The sequence below is a fragment of the Bactrocera tryoni genome, chromosome 2 (genome assembly GCF_016617805.1).
Source record: "Bactrocera tryoni isolate S06 chromosome 2, CSIRO_BtryS06_freeze2, whole genome shotgun sequence".
NCBI classification, from domain to species: Eukaryota; Metazoa; Arthropoda; class Insecta; order Diptera; family Tephritidae; genus Bactrocera; species Bactrocera tryoni.
The window spans coordinates 5,650,608-5,666,431 of record NC_052500.1 but is presented as its reverse complement, the minus strand read 5'-3'; the positions used below and the strand labels follow the sequence as shown (position 1 = coordinate 5,666,431).

At 33.0% G+C, this 15,824-nt stretch overlaps 1 protein-coding gene across 2 annotated transcripts in view; it reads left to right on the top strand.

Annotated features, from left to right (window-relative positions):
* Positions 1 to 15,824, top strand: part of LOC120767359 (dual 3',5'-cyclic-AMP and -GMP phosphodiesterase 11) — an 87,797-nt gene that overhangs the window by 64,238 nt on the left and 7,735 nt on the right. For both annotated transcript variants that reach the window (XM_040093327.1, XM_040093328.1), the window contains exons 4-11: positions 2,101 to 2,247; positions 4,483 to 4,828; positions 6,085 to 6,227; positions 7,636 to 7,786; positions 11,655 to 11,810; positions 12,798 to 13,160; positions 14,463 to 14,621; positions 14,692 to 14,868. In XM_040093327.1, coding sequence (XP_039949261.1) covers positions 2,101 to 2,247; positions 4,483 to 4,828; positions 6,085 to 6,227; positions 7,636 to 7,786; positions 11,655 to 11,810; positions 12,798 to 13,160; positions 14,463 to 14,621; positions 14,692 to 14,868 — 1,642 coding nt within the window. The remainder of the gene's footprint in view (positions 1 to 2,100; positions 2,248 to 4,482; positions 4,829 to 6,084; positions 6,228 to 7,635; positions 7,787 to 11,654; positions 11,811 to 12,797; positions 13,161 to 14,462; positions 14,622 to 14,691; positions 14,869 to 15,824) is intronic.

The following is a 15,824-nucleotide window of genomic DNA, read 5'->3' as shown; positions in this document are numbered from 1 at the left end:
TGGTTATTTATAGCTTTGTGTTTGACTTTTATTAATAAAGCGTGTGCAATGTAGGAAATGTTTGCAAATTAGGAAAATGTATGCATATTAGAGAGCGGTCCTTTTATGGTGGTGGTTCAAGAGAAGGGCGCATAATTGGAGTCGGAGAGTTAATTAGATAACAAATAAAAGTTTCTATATAAAATTATTAGTCACATAGCACTTGAAAAATTGAGAGTAAGCATCTTGAACAGAAGACTTGGAAGGAAATGAGTGAGTTATATAATAAATGGCTCTACAAATAATGACTTACCTTGATTTCGAAATTTTCAGCAAACTTTCATAAATATATTATTCATAAAATATTCAACGTAGTTTTTCAACACAACTTTGCTGACTAATATTAAGTAATCCAAGATCTCTATAATGCAACTGTTTAAGAATAGTGGCATATAACGGTACATAAGAGTACGTTTGAGACGAATAAGATACCGTATAATTATAACCTGTATTCCATACAATCATAACTGCATCAAAAAAATAAAATGTAGCCACTTTGCCAACAGAATAAATTTGCCGCCATGGCGTATGAGTAACCTCTGTGAAGTGGAAAGTGAACAATGGCGCAGCTTAGGTTTAGGCTTTGGCAAAACTGTAAAGCCACTTGCTTACTGCTCACTTAAGAGCAACAAAAATAACAAAAAATAAACATTTGGACAACAACAAAAACTAAATGTTTGCACAACAACAACAAATAGCAAGCCAAGTTCAGAGCCAACTTTTGTGAGCCTGTGCAAATATTTGCCGAAATAATTGCAGTAAAAGTGTAAGCGCTTAGAAAAACAAAAACAAAAACGCGAAAAATAAAAAATAAACAATGACAGAGTAACGAAAGAACAAGCGAGTGTCACAATTTATGTGTTTAGATAAAATTTTGAAATTTGGGTCACTGCAGTCAATTTCTGCGCTTTTGGCAGGCAATAGCATTATATTTATGTGCGAATTTTTGCAATTTATTTACTAAAAACATACACACATATGCGTATATGCAAGTGTGTGTCATCCTGTTATTTTATTAACTTGAATGATTTATTGACGCTGTCATGCTCTTGTCATATTTTGATTTGTTCTTGCAAAATTTATTATTTTCGTCCTGCGGTCGGCAATGCAGCTGCCTCGATAGGCAAACAGACTTGTGTGTGCAATAAACAACAGTAAAATATCTAAAATAAAATAAAATAATATTTACTCTGTTGTGTTTGGCTTTTATGTTGCTGGCTATGGCTTTTGAAGTGCACTCAGCTGCAATGTTTTTCAATGAAGTTGACTTTGTCTGCTGTTTTCAAGCGTAGAAAGGACCTATCAAGCTGTGCGCATATATGCATCATGAATAAATAGCCTATAATTGGCTGTAGAGAAGTTTGAGAATTTAACATTTTTGTCCTTGAACTCACTGAAGTGTTGATTTTTGGTTTTGGAAGAAGTCTTGAGTGTGATTGATAGCTTTCCTGTTCCTTTTCCATTTTTGCTTGCGAAGTGAGAAGCAGTTTAGTATTTTGTGTGACAAAATTGCTTTCATTTCAAAGCTTTTCCATTTGTATGTTGTTTTTAACGTATGAAATTGGTTTTATTTTTTATTTATTTATTTATTTATTTTTTGAAGTTGTCTTTAGAGAGATTTGTATTAGAAAAATATTTAAACTAGAAATTTTAAAACTGTGAGGAGAAGTTCAGAAAGAGAGTAATAAGAAAATAAAATAAAATAGAGTTGAAGAACATAATATTAAATTTTCTGTGAGACAGATTTTTTTGCTTTAATATATATTTATAAGTAAAATAACTCAAACCCGCGACAGATCGATACTATCGTTCCCACTATAGTTGGGTCTAAGTAAACGGAACGGACCCGAAGTGGCGAGGGACTGTCAGCTCGCCACCTTTCATCGAAATCATTTGAGGAATATTCTCTGCCACTTCAACAGCAACAACCTTCGTGTTGCAAAATTCCGTTAAAAATTCGCCCACACTTCTACAAGGCCATTTGTTTTTAATTTTCATACATTTTATATAAAAAAAAAATTTGATACCAATTTTTTAACTTTTTATGTTTGTTCTTTGCAGAAAAGCCACACGTCAGGTAGTTGATGCTTGGCTCGTTTCACATGCCACTACAGCTGGCAATGATGTCTCGCTGACTGGCTCACCTACACATACAAATGGACAGAGTTGCTCATCACGAGGTGGATCGGGAGCCACAACGCCGGTGAGGTAAGTCGAAAGCAGAGTTAAAAAATGAATTTTGTGCATTTATATTTCAGGAAATATTTTTTATTTAAAAACTGCTAAAATCAGAAAAATATACAAGAAATAATGATTATTGTGGAGGAATAAAAAAATAAAATTATTATTTATTTATAATATAAAAAAAATATTATTTTAAAATAAAAATTATTTTATTTTTTATTAATAAAAAATCACAAAGAAGTATGTACAAAACATATTTAAATAAATGTAGGTATTATCTAATGGCTGATGAGAAATTTTGCAGATTTTTTCAGTGAAAACCCAAATTTGTCACCGTACACCGCATAAGCACATAAATATTTCACTTTAAAACTATTTTTGTGACCCTCTAGAGTCAGTCTTTAAAACTAAGCCACACTTAGACTATTTTTTGCCAGATATTGTCATCAAAACGAAGAGAAATCAGTGTATTACATAAGCAGCTTGAGCTATGCTCTATATGAGCCATATATTCACTCTTGGTATCCTCTCATAAATCAGCATATATATGTATGAGTAATCGCCAATACATCAATATTTACCGTTAAGCAGCGCCTAACTGTTGCCCAGCTTCTAGAGTAATCGCTGAGTGGGCGTAGGTGCTTTGCTTTGCATACAGCCAGACCTTTTCATTGAAATCGAAACTGACATCCTTTTAATGAGAAATTTGTAATATTGCTACAACAGATTATGCTATTAATAAATGTATTGTACTATATCGATGATAAAAGCTAAATATAGCTGACTTAGCATAGCCGATAGACGCTTGCTACGCCCTGTTATAAGCCAAGCATGATTTTTTGACCTATACAACGCACATATTTCATTTCCCGCCCTTTGGCTTTTTCAGCACTAGTGCTGCTGCTCCTCCTTTATGTGTTTACTATTTTAGACGCCTTGGCTGTTTGTCCACAGCGCTCTTGTGCTGTTGTTATGTTGCCAGAGGCTTGTTGCCTATGTTCTATGGTCTATTATCTACGGTTGATTGTCCTCCATTTCAACGCACAGCTGTTTGCTGTTTGGTACTTAATAAATGTACAACAACAATAATAAGGGCGACCCACGCAAGTGCCGGCTACACACCCCATGCATATATTTGTATATGTGTGCCATTATTGGTTAGGCTTGTGCCATGGTGTTGGTGCGGCAAGGCTTCGAGTTGATGAAGTGTACTCTGACATTCTGCTCTCTGTTTTTTTATTTATATGTTTACTTAGCCATTTTGTTGAGTGGCAGGCAGGCAATATTAGCAGATAAGTGGTGTAATGGCCCAGAAAAGTTGAGTTGCTAACCGCAAAAAACTATTTCAGTGCTGCCTCAAACCAACGTTCAACTGTGTGCACTCATACATATATATGTATTTGTTGTGGTGTATCCTATTGTGGTTATAATCCGTTGATATACTGCCCTCTGCTGGCTTAAATTTGGCGATAGATAAGGACTGTGCTGTTTTTAATCAAGCTTGTTTGAATATGGCTTCGTAGTAGAGTCGGAAAGCTCAATTCAGATTTTAAAAATTCGTACTTTTTCCGGCCGGAAAATTAATTTTGACAATAAAAAAGTATCATTATTCTGTAAACTATATTTCTTATTTCTTTGGTTTTTTTAATTTTTTTTATTTTAATATTGTTCGAAATTTGAGAAAAATATATATACTTTTTTTGTTTTTTTTAAACTTATTTTTCTATTGTTGTTTGTTTTTATAATATTTTTTTTTTTATGAATAATATTTCCTATTTATTAAACTATTGTGTTTATTTTGTTTACTTTTTAAAATATTTTATTTTTTTTTGTTGTTAAAAATCGATCAAAAATTTCTCCATTTTAATATTAATCAGTACTTGAATAAACCAAAAATAGTTTCAAATGTTGTATCTTAAATATATTTTATACAAGAAATAGTAACCTCGAGTGTTAGTTTCATCCTCTCTTAATTAAGCTCATTGTACATTTTAGAGCATTGCAATGCTATCGCTTATTGAGCACTAAACATGACTTATTAATTAAATAAAATTAATTTCTCTATTTTTCATGTTTTCTTCTCTGTGACTCTACACTTCTGCTTGATGATTCGTAATAATTTTCATGAATTTCCATGAATGTGGCTGGCCGTTGGCGTGTTATTCTTGGCATCAATGGCAATTTAAACACTCGCTGCGCACGTGAACCCGCTACAAACACACACACACACATACGCGAATGATTGGACTTGGCTTGCAGAAAAATATCAGCACATGAATTTGAACGCGGCGGTCTGCTGAAGCCAATTGTCAACACCATTGACGGTACACCGACATTCTTAAGTGTAGGCACACAAAATGATTGCTCAACAAACAGCAGCAATATGGGCGGCATTGGCGGTGGGAGTAATGGCAATAACATTGGCGCTGGCAATGGCAACTATAATGCTGCCAATGGCACGAGCACTCTCGGTGCTCATCACTATCATCATCATCATCATGGACAGACGGCGCACAGTTTCGGCACAATGGGCTATTATCGGCCGCAACGTTTGTCACGCAACGAATTGAAGGCGTTGGATGAGAAAGAGCTCATTTTTGAACTGGTAAGGTATTGTCTCATTGTGTCTCAACTACAGTGTCTCTTGCAGTGGACAACAATAATGGCAGCGTGTATTGAATGTATACATTAAGTGTAGCGCGGTTGTTAGCACTGCAAGCATAGTGGTGTGGTGGTGTGTAGTGCTTAATTAAGGCGGTCGGTATATCATAAGGCAATTTCGAATTTGAGTTTGAGTTTGGCGAGAACAAAAACAGTAACTTCAAATTTCGTAAAATTCGTAGGCAGACTAAGTGTTGCGTGTTCGCTGGCCCTTGTAATGGCTTAGTGACCATTAATAGTGATGGTGCTTTGTTTTTGTTTTTGGCGTTAGTATTGGTATTTTGAGTATCAAATGTATTTTTAGTATTTTTAGTTGATTAAAGGCTACCTTTCGTTATTGAGCTATTGCTTATGGGCAGTGTTAGTTATGGGAAGGTGGTTACGTATACGCCACGTGTGCACGCAAAGTGTGTAAATATCCTTTTTTGGGCGGAAAATTTTAGTGTTGCATATGTATATGCAGGCACAGAAATAGCACTTTAGATAAAATTTGAGAATATTTTTGTTCTAATTTGATTTCGTATAGCAGTAAGGCTTGCCTTTTGATCAGCGATGGCCAAGGTATTATAGTAAATAGTTGTTATGAAAACCTAAATATTTGAATTAAAAGATTGCTTTTATTATATTTAGCACTAAAGTTAAATTAGCATTTGATACAGTCATAAAATATATTTAATTTTTTTTTAATTTTCCTTAAAAATTAAATATTTATAATTTTTTCTTATACAATATTTAAAAAAATCTTCAGCTTGAATTTATTCAATTTTACTTAAAGCCTTTAAATCCATTACCGGCAACATTACAAGCTCTGCCTTTGTATTAATTTCCAACCCTCTAAGGCACTCTCATTTCCGCAATAATACTCGTTTGCTCACTTTAATTAATATATGAAATGGGAAAGTAATTTGCGCGCATTACATTGTAAATAAAAATATCAATTGTGTTCATTTGCTTGCAGCTTATATTAATTTTCTTTTCTCTTTTTAATTTTCTCTCCCTCATCTCATATGAATGCAATATTTCTTGCCACCGCTTGCGGCAACGCCATTGTTGCTTATCAACACAATGGACACCATACCGACAATGGAAACAAAACAACTATTTAAAATGCATTGAAATACTTCCCTCCTCATGTGTGTGTGTGTACGTGTTTTGCCTCAACCACGTTGTTGTTTAATTTGCAAAAACAATGCGCATTAGGTAAAGGATATCTGCAACGAACTGGAAGTGCGTACATTGTGCCATAAAATCCTGCAGAATGTATCAATTTTGCTGAATGCAGACCGTGGCTCATTGTTTCTGGTGCAGGGCCGTTGCAATACCGCAAATGATGGACCAAAGAAGTGAGTAAACAGAAAGACTGTGTGGATATTGTTGTGTTTGATAATTAAAAATATTATGTGTAAGACTTTTTTGAAATTGAAAAACAAAAAAAAACAATAAATAAAAATACAAAATTGTCAGTTTTTAGCTAAAACAATTTTTGTTTATAAAATTTTTCGATTTTTTCTAGTGCCTTTTTTTACACAAATTTTTTTACCTAAACTACTCTTGTTATTATTATTTTTTAATTTTTTTGTTTTAATAAAAAAAACATAAACTGCGCTAAATTTAAGAAAAGTGTACTATTTCATACATATCCTTTAAACAATTTGACAATTTAAAAATATCTTAACTGAAGAATAGTTGTTTAATGTTTTTTTGTGTCTTTTTTTTCTAAATCCATTAGTATATATTGAAAGATGTGTGGCTGTGCAATTTTTGAATTTCTTTAAATTTAAATTATCATATATTAATTTAGCAGCATATATTTTATTTAATTTCTCATATATTTTTGTAGTAGCAAAAAAAAATATCTTCCTTTTTTTAATTATTTTAATTTATTTTGATAATATTTTTGCTATTAACAAACTTGTTTTTTTTTCAAATTGTTTTATCTCAAAAATGTCTATCTAAAAATGTTCTAGAAAAAAATGTACATATGCATTTTGAATATATTTATTTTATTAATTTTATTTATAAATATTATTATCAGACGTTTAATCTCCAATAAATTAAAATAAGAGTATTTTTTGAAATTTTACAAACAATTTTTTATATCAAATTTATTTATCTTTTTATTTATTTGGCAAAAAAATAATTCTAATTTTATTTATTTTTTCTAAATTTTTTAATCTTGATTTATTAAATTCTTAATTTTTAATTTTTTTCTTAAATTTCTCAATTTTTATTTTTTATATCAAATTTATTTATTTTTTATTTATTTGACAAAAAAATTTTAATTTTTTCTTAAGTTTCCTAATTTTCTTTTAATTTTTAACATTTTTTATTGTTTACTTTTCGTACTTAATATTAATTTATTTGTCTTTAATTTTTAATAATTACGTTGTCAATTTTTATTAATTAAATTCCTAGTTTTTTTTCTTAAGTTATAATTTTTAACTTTTTTTAATTTTTCTTAATTTTTAATCTCTTATTTGTCCTTTTTTTCTGTTTTTTGATATTTTTGCTAGTTTTCCCATTTTGTTTTAATATTTTATTGATTTACTCGGAATAGTTCAATTTGTTAATTAATTTGTACAAAAAATTAAACTTTTCTTAAAAGCTCAAAGAATCAACAAATATTAGCTTCTCTTACACCATTTTTGTAATAACGCAAACGAACGAAACTCATTATTGTACAATTTATTTATAAATATAACTTCAAGTTATTTATTTCATAATTTTTCGCTTTCATAATTTTGCCTTTAGATGTCTCGTATCTAAATTGTTCGACGTTTGTCCACGCAGCACCGTGGAAGAAATGGAACAGCAAGAGGAAGTACGCGTTGCTTGGGGTTCGGGCATTGCTGGTCATGTGGCCGAGAGCGGTGAACCAGTTAATATACCAGATGCATATCAGGTAAGCAATAGGAAATTCCCAAAACAACTAAATTCTAAAAAAAATTAATAATCAATATTATATTAAGTTTTATTATAGTGATCTTTTACTTTAGGAAAGGGTACATGGAGGTGTAGATTTTCAAAGAAAATTGTCAAAGAAAATATAGGAAAAATGTTTGGATATAATTTTTGCTGTTTGATCACTGTGATTAAATCTGAGAATAATGAGTTAGCTCACACTGACACTAACTGTTACAGCGTAATCTCAGCACTATATGCAATATAAATGTCAAAACATGAGTTTGCTATCACAGCTGGTTTGACAACCAAGCCTCCAAGAAATTCTATACATTATATACTTGTATGTATCGATATATTTGTGAAAGTTCTAAATTTATTCCCACTTCTACTTGCAATAAGTTCGAAACTCTAAACTACGCAATATGCCTTTACAACAACATACGTATATGCTTTAAAAAGTTGAATTTCATCCCATAAATAACTCTTCAACTCAGTTTTGCTTACTCACATATGTTTTTCCTCTCATATTATATGTACGTATGTACCGTGTACGTATTTCGTGCGCATTTGTGTACTTTTATCGCTACTTCCGTTATGACACCATGTGCATCATTAATCATATTTATACGAGCGGCAATTTTGATTTACGAATCAAAGTAAAATTTAAACAGCTCGAAGTTCCGGTCAGTGACTATTTGTCAGCACCAACTTTTTGATTTCTTCACTTAGAAGTCATAGTAAGGAACCGGAATAAAATTCAACAGCAAACTACATTCCCATGAATGCACATACAGGCTTACATTACTTGTCAGCAACAAAGCGCGTGTAACTCTTTGGCTCAGCAAAGAAATATTTTCAACTGCTGGCCACTGCCGGCGCATTTTACGGTATTTCACAAGCAGACGTACAAGAAAGATTAATGATAGATTTTAAGTTTTTACATTTCTCTTGCTTTCAATTCTTGGGCGCACTGCTTTGGCCGGAACACTGTCCAAGTATGTTATATAATGTGTTGAATTGTAAAGCTTTGGCAAGTGCTTAGCTGGCTTAACGAGTTCAGGCGTCAGTTCTTTTAGCAATTAATCTTCTGAAGTCAGAAATTTGAAAATGTACGTATAAGTGTTGTGTTATTATGTTTTGGAGAAATGAAACTTTTACATCAAAAGAAAATGCAGTTTGTAACTTTGTAAAGTAATGAGGGAAATGAGTGAGGAGGATGAAATTTTTAGGGTTAAATTGTGGGACGAGTGGAATTAATTCAGCATACATGGGTATGACTTCTCCAAATTTTCCAGCTTCCACAGCTTTTTCCTTTCGTATGCCAGAAGGTCAATTGGGGAATTACCGCTTATAACTAATATTGCATCGCCTGACACTGTTCGGTAGGCTGAAGCCACTTTGAGAGCTGCGGTGCGATGCATTCAGAGTAATAGAACGCTGATTGTCATCGACATTAGAAGCTTCCTCTTTTCTTAGCTGGATCCTCCTCCTATATTTGCCATTAGTCTGATGAGTTAGGAGGTGATCTTCGCTGACTTTCCCGCGGCGTGCTGGATTTGTACCCAGAAGGTTAGTCTGGGGTTCAGTCTTACGCCTAGGTAGCTTACTGCTGTTTGTGTCCTAAGAAGATCCGTAGTCGTTTGCATATTTACTTTGTGGAGTATGTGCTTATTTATTAGCAGCAGCAGCATTATTTTTCCGTAGCGAGCCGGAGGTTGTGTGAGTCGAATATAAGTTCTTCAATTATAAAAGCCTTGATAACTGCTAATAAAATTTTAGTAGATTTTCTCACTTTTATAAACTTTGCTGAAATCTAAAATCAGCTCTTATGCTGATTACTTGATGACTCGAGTGCAATATTGATGAACAAACAGTCAACACTCCGCTAACAACAACACTTTATCATTCTTATGAATAATCTCAAACACTTGCAGGGACAACGTGGATCTAAACGTGAGAATACCAAACATATAGTCATACAATAGATATATTCATAGATAGATAGGTAGGCATTATTAAAAGCAATAATGATAAGCAAGCAATAATAAAATGTATCACTCTACCAAACACTGATAAGGCCAATCGTTGCTGCTGATGATGAAAGCAAAGCAAATACAAATATCGCATTAAGACCTTATGCCTATGTGGTAATATTTTAATACTTACACATATTTGTATATATATATATATATATATATATGACTTTATATACATATATCTACATATTTATATATACATACACCACATTATAAATATTCAAAATTCAAGCAGCGCTGATAGCGTTATCGACCGCTGTTCACTCGTGATTATGATGAAGCTGTTGAGCGCGTCATCCATTTGCATTTCCACGTATATATACTACATATACATATGTGAGTATATATGTGCGTTTGTGTGTCTGTTTTTTAATACCGCAACATTTTCACTTTACACTGCGTGAGTAATTGCCTTTTCTCCGAATGCACTGTGCCGTGCATGACGATTACCTACTTACTTTCTTGATTGGCTATAAGCACATGCACAAAAGTGTGCCGAAGTCGGCGGTTGCTACGGAAGGAAATGAGTTAAATGCGGGGAATATTCCAGGAAAATGATAAACCGATATCAATTATATGCTTTACACGTTAATTATATTGTCACTTGGCGTAATTTTTAATAAGAGGGCAGGGTCTTGTTAAGTATAGTAAATGCATATATTCTAGACGGCTGACTGGCTGAAAAAAAAAACAAGAAAAAATGTTAACTTCGGTTGCACCGAGACTTTAATTTTACTCTTCATCAATAAAAAATATTCATTGGAAGAACTTTGATCAGTCAGTTTGTATGGCAGCTAGATGCTATAGTTGTCCGATCTGACAATTTCTTCCGAGAGTGCATTGTTGCTTTCGAAAATGCTTTAAGGAAAATTTCGTGAAAATTTCTCATCCAATGAAAATGTTTTCCATACAAACACTGGATTCCGATTGTTCAGGTTATATGAGAGCTATATGCTATAGCAGTTCGATAGCAGTTTCTTGGTAAGAAAAGGACTGGGACAGAATTTCAAATCTATGTCCCAAAAGCTGAGGGACCATATTATTTATATTATGACAGACATGCGGACAAAGTTGATTCGATTTAGCTCATCATGCTGATTTTTTATAAATCTGGGACTTTAAAAATTACGTACCATCAAAAGAAAGTTAAAAATCGTTGTAAGATATAATAACCGAAATATAACCATTTAATAACGAAAACTCTAATTTTTATTTCAATATGAGTGTATGGTAACCAATATATTGGGTACTCGAAAGTCATTTCGTATTATGTCGTTGCAGCCGTATATCACCAGTGCTACCAATCACATTGTATCATACCATATAGTGTTGGATGAGATTTTAAGCTTCATTTAACCAAAAAAAAAAATTCGGGGAAGTTGAAAAAAATTCACAGTTGTTCAAAAACGAGTGAAAGTAATGATGAAAATGGCTATATGTTGAAATTTTTGTATAACAAAGGGCAAAATGCCACGCAAGCCTTCATGAAAAGTGAAGTTACATTATTTGGATTTTAGGTGGCGATATGTATTTTATAGGGTACTGACGTGTCCTTGGTCTAACCTTTTCGGTTAGCTTCGTCGTTTCTTCAGGACATGATAACCATATGTTTAGTTATATTTAGGTATCACAAAGAACCAACGTTCGCAATCCCTATGAACTAAGCTAGTGTGTAATATATATATGTATAATATAGCTTTACAGAATTTAATGACTTTATACTTATTATTTATAAGAAAAGCTCTCTATAGTTCAAGCATTATTTTATAAAAATATTTACTATTTTACTACTAACCCTTTACCTCTCATTTCCACTTTTGCCATTCACAGGACGAGCGCTTCAATGGCGAAATTGACAGCATAACCGGCTATCGAACGAAGGCGCTGCTCTGTATGCCCATTAAGGATTCATCGGGCGATGTCATCGGTGTGGCGCAGGTCATTAATAAATTAAATGGTGAATGCTTCACTGAGGCCGATGAGAAGGTAAGCAAGGCGCGCACTGATAAGCAATAAACTTTTATATGAAGTAACTTACCAGGTTAAGGGGGGATAAGCGGGAGCATAAAACAACTTGAGAGTAAATAACTGTGCTAAACTCAGCCGCGATTCAAGAACTACTAATTTGAAATTTATGTGGTGCATAGAGGATTTTATGTATGTGTTAACTATATACATATGTATATAGACAGCTTTCAATTTCTCAGCAGACACTCTTAAATTTTTTATGGCGCTCACTTGTTGTGCACCATTTTATTATGCGCTATTTTCCTCCACGACACACATGCATACATACGCCGCGTACAATAACAACAAGCATATGGCCTTTTACTTGTTGGTGGCACCACCGCAAATGCTCCGGGCGAATTGTTGCGAACTTTTCACATTCCAGCACATTAACCATTTTCCGGTCGATTCCTTTCATTGGTTGCGCGCTTTGTTGGCCACAACGCTCGATACTACGCGCGTGTAAAATGCGAACTTGTCCTCAAAGAAATTTTATCGCCTTATTTGTCTATGGGTGTAATGGTGTAATGTTTTCATTTTTATTGGCGCTGGAAAATCTCAAAAGACAACTTTCTTTTAACAACTTTGTCGCACTTAAAATTTAATTTCGTCACTAAAAGTTTGCCATTCGCTGGCTGACACGTGGTCACATGGCCGCGAGTGGAGCGCTGCTGTATGAAGTAGTTGTCGCTGTTAGAGGATTTTAGTAGTCAATTAAGTTTTATGGTCAAAAAGTATTTGCAAAGGCGAAAAAATTTCAGAAGTTTTTGAATAAATTAAATTTTTATAACGGTAGTTAGCACAGTAGAATTAATAACAGTAAATAATATTAATTTAGCTTTTATGAATATTTAATGCAGTGTTAAAATCACGTTTTTACTCTTCATTTCTCTAACTCTTCCCTATCTCTTTCTCTATCTCCCTCTATTTTCTCTACAATATCTCTTTATTGCCTGCTCTCTTCAGGTGTTTGCCTCTTACCTGCAATTCTGCGGCATCGGTTTGCGTAACGCTCAACTTTACGAGAAATCCCAACTGGAAATCAAACGCAATCAGGTCTTGCTCGATTTGGCGCGTATGATCTTCGAGGAGCAGAGCACCATTGAGCATATGGTATTCCGTATACTAACACACATGCAAAGTCTCATACAGTGTCAGCGTGTGCAGATCTTGTTGTTGCACGAGGCTTCGAAGGGCAGCTTCTCGCGTGTGTTCGATTTCGAAGCGAATGATCTCAGTGAAGAGGAGAATACGTCACGTACGAGTCCGCATGAGTCACGATTCCCCATCAATGTGGGCATCACCGGCTATGTGGCCACAACTGGTGAGGTAAGTGAACTGGTGTTGCATCACGTTTCATTTTATTCAAATGCGGATTAGATATGAATGAACTTAAACGAAAGGCAGGGTATGCCGTGCAAATTTTTTTATTTGTGGAAGTATTATTTTTTAATTAACAAAATTAATTTTTTTTTATTTTAAAATAATTTATTTTTTTTATTTCATAAATTTTATATTTGTATTCGACAAAATTTAATTTTTTTTGCATATGATAAAAAAAATTAAAATTAAAAAGAATTTAAATTGAAAAAAAATTAATTTAATAAAAAAATTTATTTAAAAACGTTAGAAGTAAGACATTAATGTGTTAAACTGAGCTTCCACGAACTATTTAAAAAACACGTTCTTAGAATTTATAAAAATAATTATATAAAATAGTATCAAGGTTGCCACCTAATTTTTCTATATTAATTTAATTTGAAATTATTACGAAAACTTAAAATTTATAGAAATATATGTATAGATTTCGGTGAAGCTTTAAAAATGTTAATGTGAATTTAGTAAAATTTTTAAAAAATATGAACTTCAGCATGACCATTGTTGCCAAACAATTGATTAAATTTTTATAATACAAATTTTAATAAATAATCTTAGATTGAACTGGGTAAATGGTTGAAGTTAAAACAAAATATTTATAGCAGCAAGAAGGTTCCAGGGTTGCCAACTTGTTAAATTAAATAATTGATTTCTTATCTCAAAGTTGTAAAAAAGCTAATAATAAATTAAAAGACGTCCAAATTATTTTGTATAAATTTCTGAGTTCTCAACTCTGTTAAATAAATAATAAAATTTTTAACTGAAAATTGTCAGAAAATAAAATTAATTATTATTTTTTTATTCTAAATTTAAAATTATGCTCTTGCCATTTTTTGATAACATATATTTTATTTATATTTTTCCATTAGGGTGGGTCGAAAAAAAAAATTGTTCGCTTGGTACTCTGCAAAATAGGCTTTTAGACACATCGATATACATATGTACATATGTATATATTTTTTGTTTTGTTTCATTATAAGTGAAGTTTTTTACCCACCCTAATGTTCATTGTTTATTATTATTCTAGCGATTTTCTTTTTTTAGTTAATTTTTTTAGAAACAATAATAAACCATAATTTAAAATAAATAAATGGCAACCTCTTTAGAAATTAAAAAAAAATTTGACCCGCGTGAAGCATATTTTGTATTCAGAATAATATACGAAAACGGCAATTCTATTCAAAGTATCATATAAAAACAAATTTCAAACCCAAATATTTTCAACGAACTCTCTTTATTCTCTCTTTCACACAGACTGTGAACATACCAAATGCTTACGAAGATGATCGCTTCGACGCCAATGTCGATATCGAGGGCAACTTCAAGCACAAGTCCATATTATGTATGGCAATCAAAAATTCACTGGGTCAAATAATTGGTGTCATACAGCTGATCAACAAATTTGATGATCTGGTGAGTACACTAAACAACTAAATGGAGTATATAGTCTCATATTGCTTTTTGAATTTATCTCTCGCCACAGAACTTTACCAAAAACGACGAGAACTTCGTCGAGGCTTTCGCAATCTTCTGCGGCATGGGCATACACAATACACACATGTACGAGAAGGCGATCGTGGCGATGGCCAAGCAGAGCGTCACATTGGAGGTGTTGAGCTATCATGCCTCGGCAACGATTGATGAGGCGCATCGATTGAGGGTGAGTCTAAAATAAGTGCTGAAATTAATTCAATTAAATGCAGAAGGCAAAAGTGGAAATATGTCTGTGTGTGTGCTTAGAAGCATATATGTTGTATCCTTACCGCTTTTAACTGATGTGCTGTCGGCTTGTCAGTTCCGTTTGTGGCAAATTGGTTAGTCAGCTGCCAAAGCGCTGGCAATTAATTTTATCTTTGACAATTTCACGCTTTTGCGGTATAATTTATTGCTGCATGACACATGCTTACTGCAAGTGACATGTGTACGCGTTTACGTGTAACGGCATCACAGTGTGTGTGTATATTTGTGCGAGTGTGTTGCAATTGCATATCAATACAGTACTCATGGGCTCGCTTGTGAATCGCGCGCTGGGAAGATGTTATAGAATGCCATGCTGCTGTACAAGACATTTCCAATTTGACCTCAATAACCATATTTGATTGAAACACAAATGCATATTTGCAAGTGGTTTACAAGTGTATTGTGCTACAAGCGCGTTGCATATTCATATGCACTTGGTTGTGTGTGTGTGTGTGCAAGTATTTTGTATTCCTTTGGCATTTATAATCATCTTGTTGCGGTTTGTTGACATTTCCATGTGGGTTTTTGCAGCAGATTCAAATTAAATGTGTCCGAGATGATTCTGCTCGCAATAAATAGAAATTTATATTTTAGTACGTCGTGTTGGTATCGCAGGTTTTTTTATTGGTTCTGCTATGTGCAGGTTAGAAGTAGTATATTCTTTCATTTACCTGTATTTAAAGAATATTTTTGTAATTGTGCTCCATCTAAGCAGATTGTACCACTTTTTCCTTTTTGTTGTTGTTCTTGTAGAAAAGTAAATTTCATATAAAATATATGGAACGATTTTTTGAAGTAGTTGAAAGTGAAACCTGAAATCTTCTATCTGGTAATTAGAAACAAATAGAAAACTCCTTGGCGGAGGGCATAGAAGCT